General features: G+C 44.2%; 2 protein-coding genes and 1 long non-coding RNA gene across 4 annotated transcripts in view; 1 reads left to right on the top strand and 2 right to left on the bottom strand.

Annotated features, from left to right (window-relative positions):
• The window catches only part of cd164 (CD164 molecule, sialomucin), a 20,986-nt gene extending 12,275 nt beyond the window's left edge, over window positions 1–8,711 (bottom strand). For both annotated transcript variants that reach the window (XM_071413025.1, XM_071413024.1), the window contains exons 1-2: window positions 8,458–8,711; window positions 7,523–7,585 (exon numbers count right to left, since the gene is read on the bottom strand). In XM_071413025.1, coding sequence (XP_071269126.1) covers window positions 7,523–7,585; window positions 8,458–8,527 — 133 coding nt within the window. In that variant the 5' untranslated portion in view covers window positions 8,528–8,711. The remainder of the gene's footprint in view (window positions 1–7,522; window positions 7,586–8,457) is intronic.
• LOC139582741 (uncharacterized) lies at window positions 8,625–18,537 on the top strand. The gene is made up of 3 exons (XR_011676415.1): window positions 8,625–8,810; window positions 17,290–17,377; window positions 18,098–18,537. It is a non-coding gene; the product is annotated as an uncharacterized lncRNA (long non-coding RNA).
• Window positions 17,184–19,898, bottom strand: ppil6 (peptidylprolyl isomerase (cyclophilin)-like 6). Its single transcript, XM_071413023.1, has 8 exons — window positions 19,194–19,898; window positions 18,964–19,059; window positions 18,617–18,805; window positions 18,379–18,441; window positions 18,142–18,289; window positions 17,873–17,932; window positions 17,580–17,715; window positions 17,184–17,340 (listed from the first exon to the last, which is right to left on the bottom strand). The coding sequence occupies exons 1-8, from the start codon at window positions 19,269–19,271 to the stop codon at window positions 17,229–17,231; spliced, it is 882 nt and encodes a 293-aa protein (XP_071269124.1). The 5' UTR covers window positions 19,272–19,898; the 3' UTR covers window positions 17,184–17,228.
• Between the last annotated feature and the right edge of the window lie 3,652 nt (window positions 19,899–23,550).

A 23,550-nucleotide genomic window follows, 5' to 3' on the forward strand; every position in this document is an offset into this window, starting at 1 on the left:
GCCATTTGATTACCTGTTCGGGAGTCTTTAGGCTTGGGGGTAGAAGCTGTTGAGAAGCCTTTTGGACCTAGACTTGGCGCTCTGGTACCGCTTGCCATGCGGTAGCAGAGAGAACAGTCTATGACTAGGGTGGCTGGAGTCTTTGACAATTTTTAGGGCCTTCCTCTGACACCGCCTGGTATAGAGGTCCTGGATGGCAGGGAGCTTGGCCCCAGTGATCTACTGGGCCGTTCGCACCTTGTTGTCGGAGGCCAAGCAGTTGCCATACCAGGTAGTGATGCAACCAGTCAGGATGCTCTCGATGGTGCAGCTGTAGAATCTTTTGGGGATCTGAGGACCCATGCCAAAATTTCAGTCTTGTGTGTGGGAATAGGCTTTGTCGTGCCCTCCTCACAACTGTCTTGGTGTGCTTGGACCATGTTAGTTTGTTGGTGATGTGGACACCAAGGAATTTGAAGCTCTCAACCTGCTCCACTGCAGTCCCGTCAATGAGAATGGGGGCGTGCTCGGTCCTCTTTTTCCTGTAGTCCACAATCATCTCCTTTGTCTTGATCAAGTTGAGGGATAGGTTGTTGTCCTGGCACCACACGGCCAGGTGTCTGACCTCCACTCTATAGGCTGTCTCGTCGTTGTCGGTGATCAGGCCTACCATTGTTGTCATCGGCAAACTTGGAGTTGGAGTCGTGCCTGGCCGTGCAGTCATGAGTGAACAGGAGTACAGGAGGGGACTGAGCACGCACCCCTGAGGGGCACCTGTGTTGAGGAACAGCATGGCGGATGTGTTGTTACCTACCCTTACCACCTGCGGCTGCCCATTAGGAAGTCCAGGATCCAGTTGCAGAGGGAGGTGTTTAGTCCCAGGGTCCTTAGCTTAGTGATGAGCTTTGAGGGCACTGTGGTGTTGAACGCTGAGCTGTAGTCAATGAACAGCATTCTCACGTAGGTGTTCCTTTTGTCCAGGTGGGAAAGGGCAGTGTGGAGTGCAATACAGATTGCATCATATGTGCAACTGTTGGAGTGGTATGCAAATTGGAGTGGGTCTAGGGTTTCTGGGATAATGGTGTTGATATGTGAGTCATGTCCAGCCTTTCAAAGCACTTCATGGCTACAGACGTGAGTGCTATGGGTCGGTAGTCATTTAGGCAGGTTACCTTAGTGTTCTTGGGCACAGGCACTATGGTGGTCTGTTTGAAACATGTAGGTATTACAGACTCGGACAGGGAGAGGTTGAAAATGTCAGTGAAGACACTTGAAAATTGGTCAGCGCATGCTCGCAGTACCTGTCCTGGTAATCCGTTTGACCCTGCGGCCTTGTGAATGTTGACCTGTTTTAAGGGCTTATTCACATCGGCTGCGGAGAGCGTGATCACAGTCTTACAGAACAGTTGATGCGCTCATGCATGTTTCAGTGCCATTTGCCTCGAAGCGAGCACAGAAGTATTTTAGCTCATCTGGTAGGCTCGTGTCACTGGGCAGCTCTCGACTGTGCTTCCCTTTGTAGCCGGCAATGGTTTGCAAGCCCTGCCACATCCGACGAGCGTCAGAGCCGGTGTAGTACGATTCGATCTTAGTCCTGTATTGATGCTGTTTGAAGGTTCATCGGAGGGCAAAGCGGGATTTCTTATAAGCTTCCGGATTAGTCTCGCTCCTTGAAAGCGGTAGCTCTAGCCATTAGCTCAGTGCGGATGTTGCCTGTAATCCATGGCTTCTGGTTGGGGTATGTACGTACAGTCACTGTGGGGACGATGTCGTCGATGCACATATTGATGAAGCCAATGACTGATGTGGTGTACTCCTCAAGGCCATCGGAGGAATCCCGGAACATATTCTAGTCTTTGCTAGCAAAACAGTCCTGTAGCTTAGCATCTGCTTCATCTGACCACTTCTTTAATTGATCTAGTCACTGGTGCTCCCTGCTTTCATTTTTGCTTGTAAGCAGGAGGATAGAATTATGGTCAGATTTGCCAAATGGAGGGTGAGGGAGAGCTTTGTATTAGAGGTCGACCGATTATGATTTTTCAACGCCAATACCGATAATTGGAGGACCAAAAAAAAGCCGATACCAATTACTTCGGACGATTTTTTAAAATTTATTTGTAATAATGACAATTACAACAATACTGAATTAACACTTATTTTAACTTAATATAATAAATCAATTTAGCCTCAAATAAATAATGAAACATGTTCAATTTGGTTTAAATAATGCAAAAACAAAGTGTTGGAGAATAAAGTAAAAGTGCAATATGTGCCATGTAAGAAAGCTAACGTTTAAGTTCCTTGCTCAGAACATGAGAACATATGAAAGCTGGTGGTTCCTTTTTACACGAGTCTTCAATATTCCCAGGTAAGACGTTTTAGGTTGTAGTTATTATAGGAATTATAGGACTATTTCTCTCTATACAATTTGTATTTCATTAACCTTTGACTATTGGATGTTCTTATAGGCACTTTAGTATTGCCAGTCTAACAGTATAGCTTCCATCCCTCTCCTCGCCACTACCTGGGCTCGAACCAGGAACATATCGACAACAGCCACCCTCGAAGCAGCGTTACCCATGCAGAGCAAGGGGAACAACCACTCCAAGTCTCAGAGCGAGTGACGTTTGAAACGCTATTAGCGCGCACCCCGCTAACCATTTCACATCGGTTACACCAGCCTAATCTCGGGAGTTGATAGGCTTGAAGTCATAAACAGCGCAATGCTTGAAGCACAACGAAGAGCTGCTGGCAAAACGCACGAAAGTACTGTTTGAATGAATGCTTACGGGCCTGCTGGTGCCCACCTCGTTCAGTCAGACTGCTCTATCAAATCATAGACTTAATTATAACATAATAACACACAGAAATACGAGCCTTAGGTCATTAATATGGTCGAATCCGGAAACTATCATCTCGAAAAGAAAACATTTATTCTTTCAGTGAAATACGGAACCGTTCCGTATTTTATCTAACGGGTGGCATCCATCAGTCTAAATATTCCTGTTACATTGCACAACCTTCAATGTTGTCATAATTACGTAAAATTCTGGCAAATTAGTTCGCAACGACCCAGGCGACCCAAACAGTTGCGCAAGAGAAGTGACAATTTCACCTGGTTAATATTGCCTGCTAACCTGGATTTCTTTTAGCTAAATATGCAGGTTTAAAAATTATATACGTCTGTGTATTGATTTTAAGAAAGGCATTGATGTTTATGGTTAGGTACACGTTGGAGCAACGACAGTCCTTTTTCGCGAATGCGCACTGCATCGATTATATGCAACACAGGACACACTAGATAAACTAGTAATATCATCAACCATTTGTAGTTAACTAGTGATTATGATTGATTGATTATTTTTTATAAGATAAGTTTAATGCTAGCTAGCAACATACCGTGGCTTCTTACTGCATTCGCGTAACAGGCGGGCTCCTCGTGAGGCAGGTGGTTAGAGCGTTGGACTAGTTAACCGTAAGGTTGCAAGATTGAATCCCTGAGCTGACAAGGTAAAAGTCTGTCGTTCTGCCCCTGAACAAGGCAGTTAACCCACCGTTCCTAGGCCGTCACTGAAAATAAGAATGTGTTCTTAACTGACTTTAGTTAAATAAAGGCGTACATTATTATATATATATTTTTTAATGAATATAATTTTTTTATTTATTTAAATGATCGGCGTCCAAAATTACCGATTTCCGATTGTTATGAAAACTTGAAATCGGCCCTAATTAAACGGCCATTCCGATTAATCGGTCGACCTCTACTTTGTATGCGTCTCTGTGTGTGGAGTAAAGGTGGTCAAGTTTTTTTTCTTCTGGTTGCACATTCAACATGCTGATAGAAATTTGGTAAAATGGATTTAAGTCCCCAGCTACTAGGAGCGCTGCCTCTGGGTGAGCGTTTTCTTATGGCGGAATATAGCTCATTCAATGCTGTCTTACCACCACAGTCAGAGCCTGGCACTATGTAGACAGCTACGAAAAATACAGATGAAAACTATCTAGGTAGATCGTGTGGTCTACAGCTTATCATGAGATACTCTACCTCAGGCGAGCAAAACCTTGACGAGCAAAATCTCGAGACTTCCTTAGATATCATGCACCAGATGTTATTTACAAAAATACATAGCCCGCCGCCCCTTGTTTTACCAGACACTGCTGTTCTATCCTGCCAGTACAGCGTATAAGCAGCCAGCTGTATGTATATAGTGTCGTCGTTTAGCCATGACTCCGTGAAGCATAAGATATTACAGTTTTGAAATACTTTTAGCGTCGCTGATGCATACAAGCCGCTGATGCACGCCTTTGGAACATCTGCATAAAAAAAATCTAGACCCACACAGAAACTTCTTTTTATATATAAAAAAATCTAATAAATCCATTTAATATACACCATCACAATAAATCCATTATTTATTTTAGGCAGGTCGAAAGAAACATTATGATATGAATAAAATGTACAGTTGAAGTCGGAAGTTTACATACACCTTAGCCAAATAAATTTTAACTCAGTTTCACAATTCCTGACATTTAATCCTAGTAAAAATTCCCTGTTTTAGGTCAGTTAGGATCACCACTTTATTTTAAGAATGTGTAATGTCAGAATAATAGGAGAGAATTATTTATTTCAGCTTTAATTTCTTTCATCACACTCCCAGTGGGTCAGAAGTTTACATGCACTCAATTAGTATTTGGTAGCATTGCCTTTAAAGTGTTTAACTTGGGTCAACCGTTTCCGGTAGCCTTCTACAAGCTTCCCACAATAAGTTGGGTGAATTTTAGCCCATTCCTCCTGACAGAGCTGGTGTAACTGAGTCAGGTTTGTAGGCCTCCTTGCTTGCACACGCTTTTTCAGTTCTGCCCGCACATTTTCTATAGGATTGAGGGCAGGGCTTTGTGATGGCCACTCCTATACCTTGACTTTGTTGTCCTTAAGCCATTTTGCCACAACTTTGGAAGTATGCTTGGGGTCATTGTCCCTTCGGAAGACCCATTTGAGACCAAGCTTTAACTTCCTGACTGATGTCTTGAGATGTTGCTTCAATATATCCACATAATTTTCCTGCCTCATGATGACATTTATTTTGTGAAGATCACCAGTCCCTCCTGCAGCAAAGCACCCCAACAACATGATGCCATCATCCCCGTGCTTCACGGTTGGGATGGTGTTCGTCGGCTTGCAAGCATCCCCCCTTTTCCTCCAAACATAACGATGGTCATTATGGCCAAACAGTTTGCACCAAAGTACGTTCATCTCCAGGAAACAGAACGCGTCTCCTTCCTGAGTGGTATGACGGCTGTGTGGTCCCATAGTGTTTATAGTTGCGTACTATTGTTTGTACAGATGAACGTGGTACCATCAGGCGTTTGGAAATTGCTCCCAGGGATGAACCAGACTTGTGGTCTACAATTTATTTCTGAGGCCTTGGCTGATTTCTTTAGATTTTCCCATGATGTCAAGCAAAGAGGCACTGAGTTTGAAGGTAGGCCTTGAAATACAGCCACACACCTCCAATTGACTCAAATTATGTCAATAAGCCTATCGGAAGCTTCTAAAGCCATGACATCATTTTCTGGAATTTTCCAAGCTGTTTAAAGGCACAGTCAACTTAGTGTATGTAAACTTCTGACCCACTGGAATTGTGATACAGTGAATTAGAAGTGAAATAATCTGTCTGTAAACAATTGTTAGAAAAATTACTTGTGTCGTGCACAAAGTAGATGTCCTAACCGACTTGCCAAAACTATAGTTTGTTTACAAGAATTTGTGGAGTGGTTGAGAAATGAGTTTTAATGACTCCAACTTAAGTGCATGTAAACTGCCAACTTTAACTGAATTTCAGTAAAACAGGATAGGAGTATGTCATCTGGCTATACGCCATGCCATAGGCCAGGGTTCCCCAACTGGCGGCCCACGGGCCTAATTTGGCCCGCTTACGCTCTGTTCCTTGCCTCAGGCTGCACACGCTGGTCTCTTTTCAAGTGATCATATTTCACTCTAATATTCAACATGTTTCGATTTAGAAGGGCCTATTAACAAATGGGCAGGATAAAAAAAACAGACGTCCATATGCACTCGAATAGCGAATGGAAGCTGCTTTCCCGCAGATCATTTTTCAAATCATGCCGGGTAGGCTACTGCGGTTTTATAGTGCAGCCGAGAAATAAATACAGTAGCAGCTGGGATCATCCTCTTTTTAGTGGTAACCGCAAAAACTGAGGGCCTACACTCAGCTTAGTCCACATAATCAAGGAGGATAATGTGCCTGGAACCTTCTAGTCAACTTACCACACCCACAATTTAGATAGTCCTATAATATGTAGTTTGCTATGTTGAAGTAAATTATGCAAATCATGATGACAGACACACAGGCTCTCTAAAAACATCCCACAACTCTACGTAGCTTAAATGGCACCACCTCCTAAAACACACAATCGGATTTGCTCGGCTTCTTCTCAGCATCACACACACAGGCACGCACATACCTGGGAATGACGCACCTGTTCACCTTTATCACTCAGCACTGTGTCATGGGCAATGATCTGGGCTTGGCTTACAAAACCCAATTAAAACAACCTGTAACCTCAATTCACTGGGCTGATAACATCCACAGGCAAACAGAGTTTGGATGTGGCAGTCAGAGCAGCAGGCTGTTGGCTGGCTATATAAAGACTTATAAACTGGGTGGTTAGAGCCCTGAATGCTGATTGGCTGACAGATGTGGTATATCAGACCGTATACCACGGGTATGACAAAACATTTATTTTTACTGCTCTAATTACATTGATAACCAGTTAATAATAGCAATAAGGCACCTTGAGGGTTTGTGGTATATGGCCAATATACCACGGCTAAGGGCTGTGTCCAGGCACACCGCAAAGTCGTGCCTAAGAACAATCCTTAGGCGTGGTATATTGGCCATATACCACACGCCCCCCCCCCCCCGTGCCTTATTGCTTAATTATACTGTATGACTCAGGCATCTAGGAGCTTAGTATATCACACCATCGACCAAAGCCTAAAAACTAACAAACATCCCCACTGGAGATTTTGAGACCACAATATCAAGACATTTATCATGATAGTCTGACCAGGCATTTCCATTATCATAATGAGATAATTGTGTAGCAAAGTGTTCTTGTCCAAGGACCAGCAGATATATCTGTACTCTCTAAAATGGCTGGTGTGGAAGAGGTTTGAGGCTAAATGTCCTAGTAGCTTCTTAAACTACCTAAGCAGACACTTTTACTAAGGACACATTTCTCTGTTCACTGCCTTGCCCAAATGGCCCATTGTCCCAGTCCTTTTTGACTTGCATCTCAAAATGGCTACCTCTTGATCCTTTGGAATGACATTGTCAATAAACAGAATCAACTGGCTTACAATGTACCTGAAAGAGAACGATACTGTCTGGTAGTTTAATGTTCCTAAATTAAAATTACAGTATGGCCCAGGAAATTGTAGGCTTAAGCTTACATGCCAAAATGTATGACTCTTCACCACAATATCATGCATGCAGGAGCAGGAAAAGTAGGTACTTACATGTGCAGTTCATCCATTGACAGTCACCAACACATGCTTCACAATCAAGTGCAGCACATTCAACTGAAACGGGAAACATCAATTAACATAAGTAATTACAAGTGTATAACTAAGGTTAGATGTAATTTGCCCAACTTTAACGGATATAGACCTAATTGGACCTACCAGGGAGATATTTACTAGGCAAAACATTACTCATCAACTGTATGTAAATCGTTAGTCACAGGGAGTGGTAAAGTTACTCAGCGATTCCTTGTACATGAAATCAGTCTAACGTTACGAGGTGAGAAAGGTCATGTCAACATCAAGTGCATTACATTTAAAATACCTGTGTCAATGAGGGACTTTAACATTGTCCCTCTGTTCGTGTGACTTGTGTAGCTTCATAGCTAACTAACTAGAGCTTCATAACGCAACAAAAGTCTAATGTGACGCAAGGCTGACAGGTTTGTTGTTGCATATGATAACAGCCAGCTGGACATGGGCAACAAGAGAATAGCTGGCCGATTCACTAACCATCCATTTTCGAAAGTTGTTGTGAAAGGGACAATTAAAAGCGATACATTTGCCTGTAAGTTTAGGGTTGCTGGCTGGCGTTAGTATTTTTTTTATTCTAAAAGCTAGTTAGAGGACGATAACGTGGGCTGCTTGATGTCGCGCGCGGGCAGTCTGTTAGCTAGCTGGCTAAGCTCCGTACATATCCTTATAAAAACCAACTAGCTTGACCTGATTTGACAACACGTGGGATTCGCACAAATAATTTAAACAAACTGTTTGCAGTCACATTCGGGGGAACTAGATAGACATGTGACATAAATATGCACTCAAACGTCTCGCGCAGTTACCTCTCCTTAGTTAGCTAGCTCGCTCGCTGGCTTTCCAATGCAGAAAGCGCAAGAACAGGTTGTGCTGTGCTTCGTAGGTCGCAAACTTACCTACGTCTGCAGCTGTTGTTGCACTCACCAATGCGAGTACCAATGTAGCGTACACAAGTTTTAAGAACATGTTGTTTAATTTCTATTTTTCCTCAATTTGTTCTACCCGAATTATAGTCGCAAGAGAGATCTGGATATCTGCTGGATACGGGGCTTGTTGCTAACTTGCTACTTCCTTCTACACAGGTCATGTGGCACTTTTTATTGCTTGCTTGCAGGGAGGGGTAAAGAGATGTCGTGAAGTAAGACGTCCAGTACTGACTTTATTTCACAGTATACTGTACTTAAAAACACGGACCTCCTGTTTATACTACTTCATTGCAGAGTGGCACAGTTATAATAACTTGTCTCGGGTAAGTGACAACATGTTTAATTCTCCTGAAAGAAACTCACACCTGTCATGAATCACAATTGAAATAACCAGAGGATTTCATTCTTGCATATCATCTGCTGATATAGAATCACTTGTTGATGAAACAAACAGATAATATATGCCAACCAACTCACAGCCCCTGGTTATAACTTTTTTTTATTTAGTTCTGTTCTGACTGTACACTACAGTGCAGGAATTTGGACAACATGCCTACTGTTTTTGTGGCCTCTTTTAGGTCAAGATACCATTTCCTGTATAGTCCACCACAACAAAATGAGGACTAGAGGACTAAAAATGCCACAAGTCTTTGGTTTGGAGGAGTCTTTGCTTTGGTTTACTCAAAGAGAGGAGGGATTGAATCAACAGACAAGTCATTTTTAGGGGGGAATGATTGTTTCACATATACAGGGTACACGACATCTCTATCTAGCTTTCATTTCTGGGTCGAAAAAAGCTACAGTTGAAGTCTGAAGTTTACATACACTTAGGTTGGAGTCATTAAAACTTGTTTTTCAACCACTCCACAAATTTCTTGTTAACAAACTATAGTTTTGGTCGGTTAGGATATCTACTTTCTGCATGTCACAACTAACAATTGTTTACAGACAGATGATTTCACTTATAACTCACTGTATCACAATTCCAGTGGGTCAGAAGTTTACATACACTAAGTTGACTGTGCCTTTAAACAGCTTGGAAAATTCCAGAAAATTATGTCATGGCTTTAGAAGCTTCTGATAGGCTAATTGACATAATTTGAGTCAATTGGAGGTGTACCTGTGGCTGTATTTCAAGGCCTACCTTCAAACTCAGTGCCTCTTTGCTTGACATCATGGGAAAATCAAAAGAAATCAGCCAAGACCTCAGAAATAAATTGTAGACCACAAGTCTGGTTCATCCCTGGGAGCAATTTCCAAACGCCTGATGGTACCACGTTCATCTGTACAAACAATAGTACGCAAGTATAAACACCATGGGACCACGCGGCCGTCATACTGCTCAGGAAGGAGACGCGTTCTGTCTCCTAGAGATCAAAGTACTTTGGTGTGAAAAGTGCAAATCAATCCCAGAACAACAGCAAAGGAACATGTGAAGATGCTGGAGGAAATGGGTACAAAAGTATCTATATCCACAGTAAAATAAGTCCTATATCGACATAACCTGAAAGGCCGCTCAGCAAGGAAGAAGCCACTGCTCCAAAACCACCATAAAAAAGCCAGACTACGGTTTGCAACTGCACATGGGGACAAAGATCGTACTTTTTGTAGAAATGTCCTCTGGTCTGATGAAACAAATATAACTGTTTGGTCATAATGACCATCGTTATGTTTGGAGGGAAAAGGGGGAGGCTTGCAAGCCGAAGAACACCATCCCAACCGTGAAGCACGGGGGTGGCAGCATCATGTTGTGGGGGTGCTTTGCTGCGGTAGGGACTGGTGCACGTCACAAAATAGATGGCATCATGAGGGAGGAAAATTATGTGGATCTATTGAAGCAACATCTCAAGACATCAGTCAGGAAGTTGAAGCTTGGTCGCAAATTTTATTTGATTTATTTCACCTTTATTTAACCAGGTAGGCAAGTTGAGAACAACTTCTAATTTACAACTGCGACCTGGCCAAGATAAAGCAAAGCAGTTCGACACATATAACATCAGAGTTACACTTGGAGTAAAACAAACATACACTCAATAATACAGTAGAAAAATAAGTCTATATACAATGTGAGCAAATGATGTGAGATAAGGGAGGTAAAGGCAATAAATAGGCCATGGTGGCAAAGTAAATACAATATAGCAATTAAAACACTGGAATGGTAGATTTGACAGTAGATGAGTGTGCAAAGTAGAAATACTGGGGTGCAAAGGAGCTAAATAAATAAATACAGTAGGGGAAGAGGTAGTTGTTTGGGCTATTTATAGATGGGCTATGTACAGGTTCTGTGATCTGCTCTGACAGCTGGTGCTTAAAGCTGGTGAGGGAGATAAGTGTTTCCAGTTTCAGAGATTTTTGTAGTTAGTTCCAGTCATTGGCAGCAGAGAACTGGAAGGAGAGGCGGCCAAAGGAGGAATTGGCTTTGGGGGTTACAAGTGAGATATACCTGCTGGAACGCGTGCTACGGGTGGGTGCTGTTATGGTGACCAGCGAGCAGAGATAAGGTGGGACTTTACCTAGCAGGGTCTTGTAGATGACCTGGAGCCAGTGGGTTTGGCGACGAGTATGAAGCGAGGGCCAGCCAACGAGAGCGTACAGTTCGCAGTGGTGGGTAGTATATGGGGCTTTGGTGACAAAACGGGTGGCACTGTGATAGACTGTATCCAATTTGTTGAGTAGGGTGTTGGAGGCTATTTTGTAAATGACATCGCTGAAGTCGAGGATCGGTAAGATGGTCAGTTTTACGAGGGTATGTTTGGCAGCATGAGTGAAGGATGCCTTTTTGCGAAATAGGAAGCCAATTCTAGATTTAACTTTGGATTGGAGATGTTTTATGTGAGTCTGGAAGGAGAGTTTACAGTCTAACCAGACACCTAGGTATTTGTAGTTGTCCACGTATTCTAAGTCAGAACCGTCCAGAGTTGTGATGCTGGACGGGCGGGCAGGCGCAGGCAGCGATCGGTTGAAGAGCATGCATTTAGTTTTACTTCTTGTAAATGGACAATGACCCCAAGCATACTTCCAAAGTTGTGGCAAAATGGCTTAAGGACAACAAAGTCAAGGTATTGGAGTGGCCATCACAAAGCCCTGACCTCAATCCTATAGAAAATTTGTGGGCAGAACTGAAAAGGCGTGTGCAAGCAAGGAGGCCTACAAATCTGACTCAGTTACACCAGCTCTGTCAGGAGGAATGGGCCAAAATTCACCCAACTTATGGGGGAAGGTTGTGGAAGGCTACCTGAAACGTTTGACCCCAGTTAAACAATTTAAAGGCAAATATCTACCAAATACTAATTCAGTGTATTTAAACTTCTGACCCACTGGGAATGTGATGAATAAAAGCTGAAGTAAATCGTTCTCTCTACTATTATTCTGACATTTCACTAACAATAAAGTGGTGATCCTAACTGACCTAAGACAGGGACTTTTTTATAGGATTAAATGTCAGGAATTGTGGAAAAACTGAGTTTAAATGTATTTGGCCACGGTGTATGTAAACTTCCAACTTCAACTGTATATACATACACTATATATACAAAAGTATGTGGACACCCCTTCAAATGATTGGATTCGGCTATTTCAGCCACATCCGTTGCTGACTGGTGTATAAAATTGAGCGCACAGCCAAGCAATCTCCATAGAAAAACATTTGTAGTGGAATGGCATTACTGAAGAGCTCAGTGACTTTTAATGTGGCACCGTCATAGGATTCAATCTTTCCAACAAGTCAGTTTGTCCAATTTCTGCCCTGCTAGAGCTGCCCAAGTCAACTGTAAGTGCTGTTATTGTGAAGTGGCAACGTCTAGGAGAAACAGCGGCTCAGCTGCGAAATGGTAGGCCACACAAGCTCACAGAACGTGACTGCCGAGTGCTGAAGTGGGAAAAAATATGTTGGTTGCAACACTCACTACCGAGTTCCAAACTGCCTCTGGAAGCAACGTCAGCACAAGAACTGTTCGTTGGGAGCTTCATGAAATGGGTTTCCATGGCCGAACAGCTGCACACAAGCCTAAGAACCATGCACAATGCCAAGCGTCAGCTGGAGTGGTGTAAAGCTCGCCGCCATTGGACTCTAGAGCAGTGGAAATGCGTTCTCTGGAGTGATGAATCACGCCAGGAGAACGCTACCTGCCCCAATGCATAGTGCCGACTGCAAAGTTTGGTGGAAGAGGAATAATGGTCTGGGGCTGTTTCTCATGGTTCGGACTAGGCCACTTAGTTCCAGTGAAGGGGAAATCTTAACGCTACAGCATACAATGACATTCTAGATGATTCTGTGCTTCCAACTTCGTGGCAACAGTTTGGGGAAGGCCCTTTCCTGTTTCAGCATGACAATGGCCCCGTGCACAAAGTGAGGTTCATACAGAAATGGTTTGTCAAGATCGGTGTGGAAGAACTTGACTGGCCTACACAGAACCCTGACCTCAACCCAATCAAACACCTTTGGGATGAATTGGAACACTGACTGCGAACCAGGCCTAATCACCCAACATCAGTGCCGACCTCACTAATGCTCCTTTGGCTGAGTGGAAGCAAGTCCCCGCAAAAATGTTCCAACATCTAGTGGAAAGCCTTCCCAGAAGAGTGGAGGCTGTTATAGCAGCAAAGGGGTGACCAACTCCATATCAATGCCCATGATTTTGGAATGAGATGTTCGATGAGCAGGTGTCCACATACTTTTGATCATGTAGAGTATTTACAAACATGGTATTACAGAAACATAAAAAAGAAAACAACAAAGTTCCCAGGCAAGGCTGCCAGTTGTTTGGTTGGCATAAACCAGAGAAAAACAGGGTAGGCCTTTCAACAACCCCTCACCCAGATTTGTGTGGTGTAAATAGATGTGCACCCGCTTAATTGTCCTGTGGTGTGGTGAATTAAAACTGATAAACAAAAGGGTTTTAGGACATCAGTAAAAAACTAGTTCAGCAAACGAATATGTACTGTACACCATGTATATTTTAGATTTAAGTATATTGCAAAATATGTTTGTGTGGGGATCGATTTGGAGGTGGAGGGTCCGTCATGGTCTGGGGCGGTGTGTCACAGCATCATCGGACTGAGCTTGTCATTGCAGGCAATCTCAACGCTTTGCGTTACAGGGAAGACATCCTCCTCCCTCATGTGGTACCCTTCTTGCAAGCTCATCCTGACATGACCCTCCAGCATGACAATGCCACCAGCCATACTGCTCGTTCTGTGCGTGATTTCCTGCAAGACAGGAATGTCAGTGTTCTGCCACGGCCAGCCAAGAGCCCAGATCTCAATCCCATTGAGCACGTCTGGGACCTGTTGGATCGGAGGGTGAGGGCTATTCCCCCCAGAAATGTTAGGGAACTTGCAGGTGCCTTGGTGGAAGAGTGGGTAACATCTCACAGCAAGAACGGGCAAATCTGGTGCAGTCCATGAGGAGGAGATGCACTGCAGTACTTAATGCAGCTGGTGGCCACACCAGATACTGACACTTTTGATTTTGACCCCCACCTGGCTGCTTACAAGCAAAAACTAAAGCAGGAAGCACCAGCGATTCAGTCAATAAGAAAGTGGTTAGATGAAGCAGATGCTAAGCTACAGGACTGTTTTGCTAGCAGACTGGAATATGTTCCGGGACTCTTCCGGTGGCATTGAGGAGTACATCACATCAGTCACTGGCTTCATCAATAAGTGCATCGATGACGCCGTCCCCACAGTGACTGTACATACATACCCCAACCAGAAGCCATGGATTACAGGCAACATCTGCACTGAGCTAAAGGTTAGATCTGCCGCTTTTTCAAGGAGTGGGACTCTAACCCGGAAGTTTATAAGAAATCCCGCTACGCCCACCGACGAACCATCAAACAGGCAAAGCATCATTACAGGACTAAGATTGAATCATACTACACCGGCTCTTACGCTCGTCGGATGTGGCAGGGCTTGCAAACTATTACAGACTACAAAGGGAAGCACAGCCACAAGCTGCCCAGTGACACAAGCCTACCAGACGAGCTAAATGTCTTCTACGCTCGCTTCGAGGCAAGTCACACTGAAGCATGCATGAGAGCATCAGCTGTTAAATGACTACCGACCCGTAGCACTCACGTTTGTAGCCATGAAGTGCTTTGAAAGTCTGGTCATGGCTCACATCAACACCAAGGCTCACATCAACACCATTATCCCAGAAACCCTAGACCAATTTTCAAGTGTCTTCACTGACATTTTCAACCTCTCCCTGTCCGAGTCTGTAATACCTACATGTTTCAAACAGACCACCATAGTGCCTGTGCCCAAGAACACTAAGGTAACCTGCCTAAATGACTACCGACCCATAGCACTCACGTCTGTAGCCATGAAGTGCTTTGAAAGGCTGGTCATGGCTCACATCAACACCATTATCCCAGAAACCCTAGACCCACTCCAATTTGCATACCTTCAACAGTTGCACATATGATGCAATCTGTATTGCACTCCACACTGCCCTTTCCCACCTGGACAAAAGGAACACCTACGTGAGAATGCTGTTCATTGACTACAGCTCAGCGTTCAACACCACAGTGCCCTCAAAGCTCATCACTAGGCTAAGGACCCTGGGACTAAACACCTCCCTCTGCAACTGGATCCTGGACTTCCTGACGGGCAGCCCCAGGTGGTAAGGGTAGGTAACAACATATTCGCCATGCTGATCCTCAACACGGGGGCCCCTCAGGGGTGCGTGGTCAGTCCCCTCCTGTCCTCCCTGTTCACTCATGACTGCATGGCCAGGCACGACTCCAACACCATCATCAAGTTTGCCGATGACAACAGTGGTAGGCCTGATCACCAACAATGATGAGACAGCCTATAGGGAGGAGGTCAGACACCTGGCTGTGTGGTGCCAGGACAACAACCTCTCCCTCAAAGTGATCAAGACAAAGTAGATGATTGTGGACTACAGGAAAAGGAGGACCGAGCACGCCCCCATTCTCATTGACGGGACTGCAGTGGAGCAGGTTGAGAGCTTCAAGTTCCTTGGTGTCCACATCACCAACAAACTATCACAGTCCAAACACACTAACACAGTCGTGAAGAGGGCACGACAAAGCCTATTCCCCCTCTGGAGACTGAAAAGATTTGGCATGGGTCCTCAAAAGTTTCTACAGCTGAACCATCGAGAGCATCCTAACAGCTCGGCCTCCAACCGCAAGGCACTATAGAGGGTAGTGCGTACGGCCCAGTACATCACTGGGGCCAAGCTTCCTGTCATCCAGGACCTCTATACCAGGCGGTGTCAGAGGAAGGCCCTAAAAATTGTCAAAGACTCCAGCCACCCTAGTCATAGACTGTTCTCTCTGCTACCGCATGGCAAGCGGTACCAGAGCGCCAAGTCTAGGTCCAAAAGGCTTCTCAACAGCTTCTACACCCAAGCCATAAGACTCCCGAACAGCTAATCAAATGGCTAGCCAGACTATTTGCATTGCCCACCCTCCCCTTTTACGCTGCTGCTAATCTCTGTTTTATCTATGCATAGTCACTTTAACTCTACCTACATGTACATATTACCTCGACTAACCAGTGCCCCCGCACATTGACTCTGTACCGGTACCCCCTGTATATAGCCTCGCTATAGTTATTTTACTGCAGCTCTTTAATTATTTGTTAACACGTATTTTTTCAAAAACTGCATTGTTGGTTAAGGGCTTGTAAGTAATTTCTTACAGTGAAAGTTAAGGGCTTTCACTGTAAGGTGAAATACTGTTGTATTCGGCACATGTGACAAATTTGATACTGTGTGAATCAGGCCTTCATGGTCAAATTGCTGCAAAGAAACCACTACTAAAGGACACCAATAAGAAGAGACTTGCTTGGGCCAAGAAACAAGAGCAATGGACATTGGACTGGTGGAAATTTGTCCATTGGTCTGGAGTCCAAATTGGAGATTTTTGGTTCCAACCGCTGTGTCTTTGTGAGACGCAGTGTGGGTGAACGGATGATCTCCGCATGTGTGGTTCCCACCGTGAAGCATGGAGGATGTGGTGTGATGGTGTGGGGGGTGCTTTGCTGGTGACACTGTGTGATTTATTTTGAATTCAAGGCACATTTAACCAGCATGGCTATCACAGCATTCTGCAGCGATACGCCATCCCATCTGGTTTGGGCTTAGTGGGACTATCAGTTGTTTTTCAACAGGACAATGACCCAACACACCTACAAGCTGTGTAATGGCTATTTAACCAAGAAGGAGAGTGATGGAGTGCTGCATCAAATGACCTGGCCTCCACAATCACCCAACCTCAACCCAATTGAGATGGTTTGGGATGAGTCGGACCGCAGAGTGAAGGAAAAGCAGCCAACAAGTCCTCAGCATATGTGGAGACTCCTTCAAGACTGTTGGAAAAGCATTCCAGGTGAAGCTGGTTGAGAGAATGCCAAGAGTGTGCAAAGCTGTCATCAAGGCAAAGGCTGGCTACTTTAAAGAATCTCAAATATAAAATATATTTTGATTTGTTTAACACTTTTTGGTTACTACATGATTCCATATGTGTTATTTCATAGTTTGTCTAAACTATTATTCTACAATGTAGGAAATAGTACAAATAAATAAAAAGCCTTGAATGAGTAGGTGTATCCAAACTTTTGAATGGTACTGTATATATTCATTACAAATCCAATTCCCCAGTGACTAAAGCTTTAATTACCTGAGCTTAACTGAATATACCAAGAATAAAATAGAGCTGGACCAGTTATGTCAAACTGGGTTTTAATAAAAATGTGCAGTTAAGGTTACGTCAGGGTTCAAACACTCCACAGTCTGCTACTTTACAGTCTTGTTTGGGTCTTTCATTGTAGGTTGGGACTTCTTCAAGTCTCCTCAGAACCTCTGTGCCTTCAACCACTTGACTACAAAACAAAGAATATGAAAACAGCTGAATACCAGGTACAATATACAGACATACAGTATATCACAGAACAGTCCCGATGCCACAGAGGTCGTTAAACGTTGACGCCCAAAAGATTGTGCGAGCCTAAAGGTTTTTGAACACAAAACCGAGACACAAGCAGTACACTATAGCAGTACACAAACATACACTTCATTCAACTAACAGCACTATACCACACATCGTTAGAGACGTACACACCCGAAAGCCACATATTTTCTGTCCATCCAAAGGGCGGGCTGCAGGGTGATGTAGAACTGAGAGCTGTTGCTATGAGGACCCTGGTTGGCCATTCCCAGGATGCCCCTCCTACTGTGGGAGACTGCAAAGCTCTCATCTAGCAGAGATCCCACAGGCACATGTTAGTGTGGAGACAGTAAATAGACATACATCCTAATACATCTCCCTATACTTACTTACCCGAATACATTTCCCTAGACATGTGTATTAATACTGTAGAGTAGTAACTTGATTTGGAAGGCCTGCGTCTCTACCTTCAAAAGTTGGCCCGTAGATTGACTCCCCTCCGTTGCCTTTGCCTGGTGCCGAAATATCTGCAATAGGGAAATATGACATCAAGTGGTGTGTGTGTGTACTGAAAAGTAAATATTGACGTATGATGACTCAATTAAAACTTACCGATATTACAGCAAACAGATACAGTATGGAATCAATGGCAAGTAAAATACAGTGCTGTATGTCCTTTCTTATCAATGTAGGCCTATAGGGGTGACTTTCGGATAGAGGACCTGGTAGACCGTACCTCCCCCCTGTATCCAGCCGTTGGGCACCACACGATGGAACACAGAACCCTTGTAGGACAGCAGTAAGTCACTCTGTGACAGGCCTGCCTCCCCTGTACACAGAGCCTGGAAGTTTTTACACGTCTTCGGACACAGCTCTGTAAACAGCTGGGGAGACAGAAGACCTACGCCGTCAATACAACTCTGGACCAACTTCTTTGTCATTTGTAACCATTGATCTGAATGGGTAGTCTCACCTCAAACAGTAATCTCCCAACCGATTCCCCTCGGATCGAAATGTCCATGTAAACAAACGTGTGCTGTGGTGGAAGCGAGAGAGGATGTCATGTTGTAGGTATGATGTCACTGTTATAAAGTACTTTAGGGCCATGGGGCTTACTGTAGTAACTGCACTGTCTGTCTGTGTGTGTTTCATGGTCTATGGTGTCACTCTATACTAATCCTATGCAAGTACAGTGTGTAGACTAGACTTGCCCCAGTGCTGTGGAGGTGTTTAGAGTAGTAGTCGTCAGCGAGAGCCAGGTATAGTGCATGTGGACGGATAAGTGTAAACTCCCACTGCTTCTCAGCCCAGCTGGTCAGGTCCTTCTCGTTGCCAAGGAGACAACCATTCACGAAACACATGAGGTTGCTGGAGAACTGCCACACCTCCCCTTTCAGCTCCTTGGTTTGAAAATGTTAAAGGATGCAGTAAAACTCAACAATTCATAATACTAATGTTGACTAATGCACACCACAACTCAAGCCATACATCACACTACTTAGCTAAGCATTATTCTGCATTTGAGTCTATTATTCAAATACTCAGAAAGTATACCCACCCTTTTCTTATTGGTTAGATACACATGCCAGTCACATTCGAGTAATGGACGAATTGTTGGATCCAAAAACGAGGTGGGAAACTTCTGTTTCAGTCCCTGTGTTGACATAAAACATGATTTGGTCTGCTCAGTCAGTTAGTGCTCATGCCGGATAGCCTTAGCTAGCTAGCTAACCAGGTTGGTTTGCCAGAATATCTATATTTAAACTTTACTTTGAAGCTGAAAGTTACCTCGGCAATGCTCTTAGCAATTTGAAAATGGTGTTCTTTCATCAAACCCACGATTTCCAGATAAACTTCAGAAGTCATGATTGGCTATTTCCACTGGGCTGCAATAATTTTGACAGCCCAGAGGTGTTTGTAAACAAAACGTATCCATGGTAACATTGCAGTCACGAGCTAAAATGAAGTTTTCGTCGCATTTTGTTGACAGTACAGCATCTTGTCTAGCATGGGGACCGGTTTAGTATCTGTGGAAGTCTGTTTAACCAATGGTGCTTTCAAGACAACTGGGATCTCGGGGGAAAAAACGAGGTCAAATCATGACGTCTGTGATCTTCAGGTCGGAAAAAGTCAGCGCTTTAGAAATATGCCCGAGTTTCAGACTTGGAATTCCGAGTTGGATGACCGTTCACAACGATTTTTTTCCAGTCAGAAACTCTTTTTTTCTTCGAGTTCCCAGTTGTCTTGAACGCACTTTAGTCAGATGTCGGAGATTTCCCAGTTGTTTTTAACGCGGCATAACATTCCACTTCACTTCTTGTACTGGCCTTGTGACGGAGTTGCTGATTGGTTGTTAAACATAGTATAAATCCATGACAACACGTGGACTCTCGAAAATAGAATTATAATTTTAACAACAAAGTCAAAAACAAAATCAAAGCTAAGACGTTTTATGGTTGTAATTGCAGTATGTATTTATACTGAACACAAATATAAACGCAACGTGCAACAATATACGACTTCATTGAGTTACAGTTCATATAAGGAAATCAGTCAATTGAAATACATTCATTAGGTCCTAATAGATGGATTTTACATGACTGGGCAGCTAATTTTCAAATTGCTAAGAGCATTGCCGAGGTAACTTAAAGCTTCAAAGTAAAGATTAAATATAGATATTCTGGCAAACCAACCTGGTTAGCTAGCTAGCTAAGGCTATCCAGCATGAGCACTAACTGACTGAGCAGACCAAATCATGTTTTATGTCAACACAGGGACTGAAACAGAAGTTTCCCACCTCGTTTTTGGTAATGTTGCTGTCCCCACTACAGCACAAAAAAATACTTACTGTAAATACATGTAATTTTGGGACTAGGCCTGGGAGGGCATAGTCCCACCCACCCACTGGAAAGCCAGGTCCTACCCACCCACTGGGGAGCCAGGTCCTACCCACCCACTGGGGAGCCAGGTCCTACCCACCCACTGGGAAGCAGGGCCTAGCCAATCACACTTGGTTTTCTCCACAAAAGGGCTTTATTACAGAGAAATACTCCTCAGTTTCATTAGCTGTCCGGGTGGCTGGTCTCAGACGATCCCCCAGATGAAGAAGCCTGGATGTGGAGTTCCTGGGCTGGCGTGGTTACACATGGTCTGTGGTTGTGAGGCCAGTTGGACCTACTACCAAATTCTCTAAAACTACATTGTATGCAGCTTATGGTAGAGAAATGAAGATTCAATACTCTGGTAACAGCTCTGGTGGACATGCCTGTAGTCAGCATGCCAATTGCACACTCTCTCAACTAGAGACATCTTAACATTGTTTTATGTGCCAAAACTGCACATTTTAGAGTGGCCATTTATTGTCCCCAGCACAAGGTGTGTCTGTGTAATGACCATGCTGTTTTAATCAGCTTCTTGATATACCACACCTGTCAGGTGGATGGATTATCTTGGCAAAGAAGAAATGTTCACCAACTAGGGTTGTAAACAAATTTGTGCACAAAATTTGAGAGAAATCAGCATTTTGTGCATATGGAATATTTCAGGGATTTTTTATTTCAGCTCATGAAACCAAAACTTTACATGTTGCGTTATTTTTGTTCAGTATAGTTTGAGAACTATGTGTGCTAGCAACTTTTGACCAATGACGTAAAGTTCAAGTCTGAAGTTTACATACACCTTGGCCAAATACATTAACTCAGTTTCACAATTTCTGACATTTAATCCTAGTAAAAATTCCCTGTTTTAGGTCAGTTAGGCATGTCCACCACTTTATTGTAAGAATGTGAAATGTCAGAATAATAGTAGAGCATTATTTATTTCAGCTTTTATTTCTTTCATCACATTCCCAGTGGGTCAGAAGTTTACATGCACTCAATTAGTATTTGGTAGCATTGCCTTTAAATCAAATCAAATCAAATCAAATTTTATTAGTCACATACACATGGTTAGCAGATGTTAATGCGAGTGTAGCGAAATGCTTGTGCTTCTAGTTCCGACAATGCAGTAATAACCAACAAGTAATCTAACCTAACAATTCCACAACTACTACCTTACACACACACACAAGTGTAAAGGGATAAAGAATATGTACATAAAGATATATGAATGAGTGGTGGTACAGAACGGCATGGCAGATGCAGTAGATGGTATAGAGTACGGTATATACATATGAGATGAGTACTGTAGGGTATGTAAACATAAAGTGGCATAGTTTAAAGTGGCTAGTGGTACATGTATTACATAAAGATGGCAAGATGCAGTAGATGATATAGAGTACAGTATATACATATGAGATGGGTAATGTAGGGTATGTAAACATTATATTAAGTGGCATTGTTTAAAGTGGCTAGTGGTACATTTTTACATAATTTCCATCAATTCCCATTTTTAAAGTGGCTGGAGTTGAGTCAGTATGTTGGCAGCGGCCGCTAAATGTTAGTGGTGGCTGTTTAACAGTCTGATGGCCTTGAGATAGAAGCTGTTTTTCAGTCTCTCGGTCCCTGCTTTGATGCACCTGTACTGACCTCGCCTTCTGGATGATAGCGGGGTGAACAGGCAGTGGCTTGGGTGGTTGTTGTCCTTGATGATCTTTATGGCCTTCCTGTGACATCGGGTGGTGTAGGTGTCCTGGAGGGCAGGTAGTTTGCCCCTGGTGATGCGTTCTGCAGACCTCACTACCCTCTGGAGAGCCTTACGGTTGTGGGCGGAGCAGTTGCCGTACCAGGCGGTGATACAGCCCGACAGGATGCTCTCGATTGTGCATCTGTAGAAGTTTGTGAGTGCTTTTGGTGACAAGCCGAATTTCTTCAGCCTCCTGAGGTTGAAGAGGCGCTGCTGCGCCTTCTTCACAACGCTGTCTGTGTGGGTGGACCAATTCAGTTTGTCCGTGATGTGTACACCGAGGAACTTAAAACTTTCCACCTTCTCCACTACTGACCCGTCGATGTGGATAGGGGGGTGCTCCCTCTGCTGTTTCCTGAAGTCCACAATCATCTCCTTTGTTTTGTTGACGTTGAGTGTGAGGTTATTTTCCTGACACCACACTCCGAGGGCCCTCACCTCCTCCCTGTAGGCCGTCTCGTCGTTGTTGGTAATCAAGCCTACCACTGTAGTGTCATCCGCAAACTTGATGATTGAGTTGGAGGCGTGCATGGCCACGCAGTCGTGGGTGAACAGGGAGTACAGGAGAGGGCTCAGAACGCACCCTTGTGGGGCCCCAGTGTTGAGGATCAGCGGGGTGGAGATGTTGTTACCTACCCTCACCACCTGGGGGCGGCCCGTCAGGAAGTCCAGGACCCAGTTGCACAGGGCGGGGTCGAGACCCAGGGTCTCGAGCTTGATGACGAGTTTGGAGGGTACTATGGTGTTAAATGCTGAGCTGTAATCGATGAACAGCATTCTCACATGGGTATTCCTCTTGTCCAGATGGGTTAGGGCAGTGTGCAGTGTGGTTGCGATTGCGTCGTCTGTGGACCTATTGGGTCGGTAAGCAAATTGGAGTGGGTCTAGGGTGTCCGGTAGGGTGGAGGTGATATGGTCCTTGACTAGTCTCTCAAAGCACTTCATGATGACGGAAGTGAGTGCTACGGGGCGGTAGTCGTTTAGCTCAGTTACCTTAGCTTTCTTGGGAACAGGAACAATGGTGGCCCTCTTGAAGCATGTGGGAACAGCAGACTGGGATAAGGATTGATTGAATATGTCCGTAAACACACCAGCCAGCTGGTCTGCGCATGCTCTGAGGACGCGGCTGGGAATGCCGTCTGGGCCTGCAGCCTTGCGAGGGTTAACACGTTTAAATGTTTTACTCACCTCGGCTGCAGTGAAGGAGAGCCCGCAGGTTTTGGTAGGGGGCCGTGTCAGTGGCACTGTATTGTCCTCAAAGCGGGCAAAAAAGTTGTTTAGCCTGTCTGGGAGCAAGACATCCTGGTCCGCGACGGGGCTGGTTTTCTTTTTGTAATCCGTGATTGACTGTAGACCCTGCCACATACCTCTTGTGTCTGAGCTGTTGAATTGCGACTCGATTTTGTCTCTGTACTGGGACTTAGCCTGTTTGATTGCCTTGCGGAGAGAATAGCTACACTGTTTGTATTCGGTCATGCTTCCGGTCACCTTGCCCTGGTTAAAAGCAGTGGTTCGCGCTTTC

Source organism: Salvelinus alpinus, chromosome 8 (genome assembly GCF_045679555.1).
Source record: "Salvelinus alpinus chromosome 8, SLU_Salpinus.1, whole genome shotgun sequence".
NCBI lineage: Eukaryota > Metazoa > Chordata > Actinopteri > Salmoniformes > Salmonidae > Salvelinus > Salvelinus alpinus.

Excerpts from the sequence above, each read along its gene's own strand:
- ppil6 (XM_071413023.1), bottom strand. The coding sequence starts at position 19,271 with ATGACTTCTGAAGTTTATCTGGAAATCGTGGGTTTGATGAAAGAACAC. Across the intron at positions 19,060-19,193 it reads TTGCTAAGAGCATTGCCGAG|GGACTGAAACAGAAGTTTCC; the intron begins GTAACTTTCAGC and ends ATGTCAACACAG. Across the intron at positions 18,290-18,378 it reads TTGGGAGATTACTGTTTGAG|CTGTTTACAGAGCTGTGTCC; the intron begins GTGAGACTACCC and ends CTGTCTCCCCAG.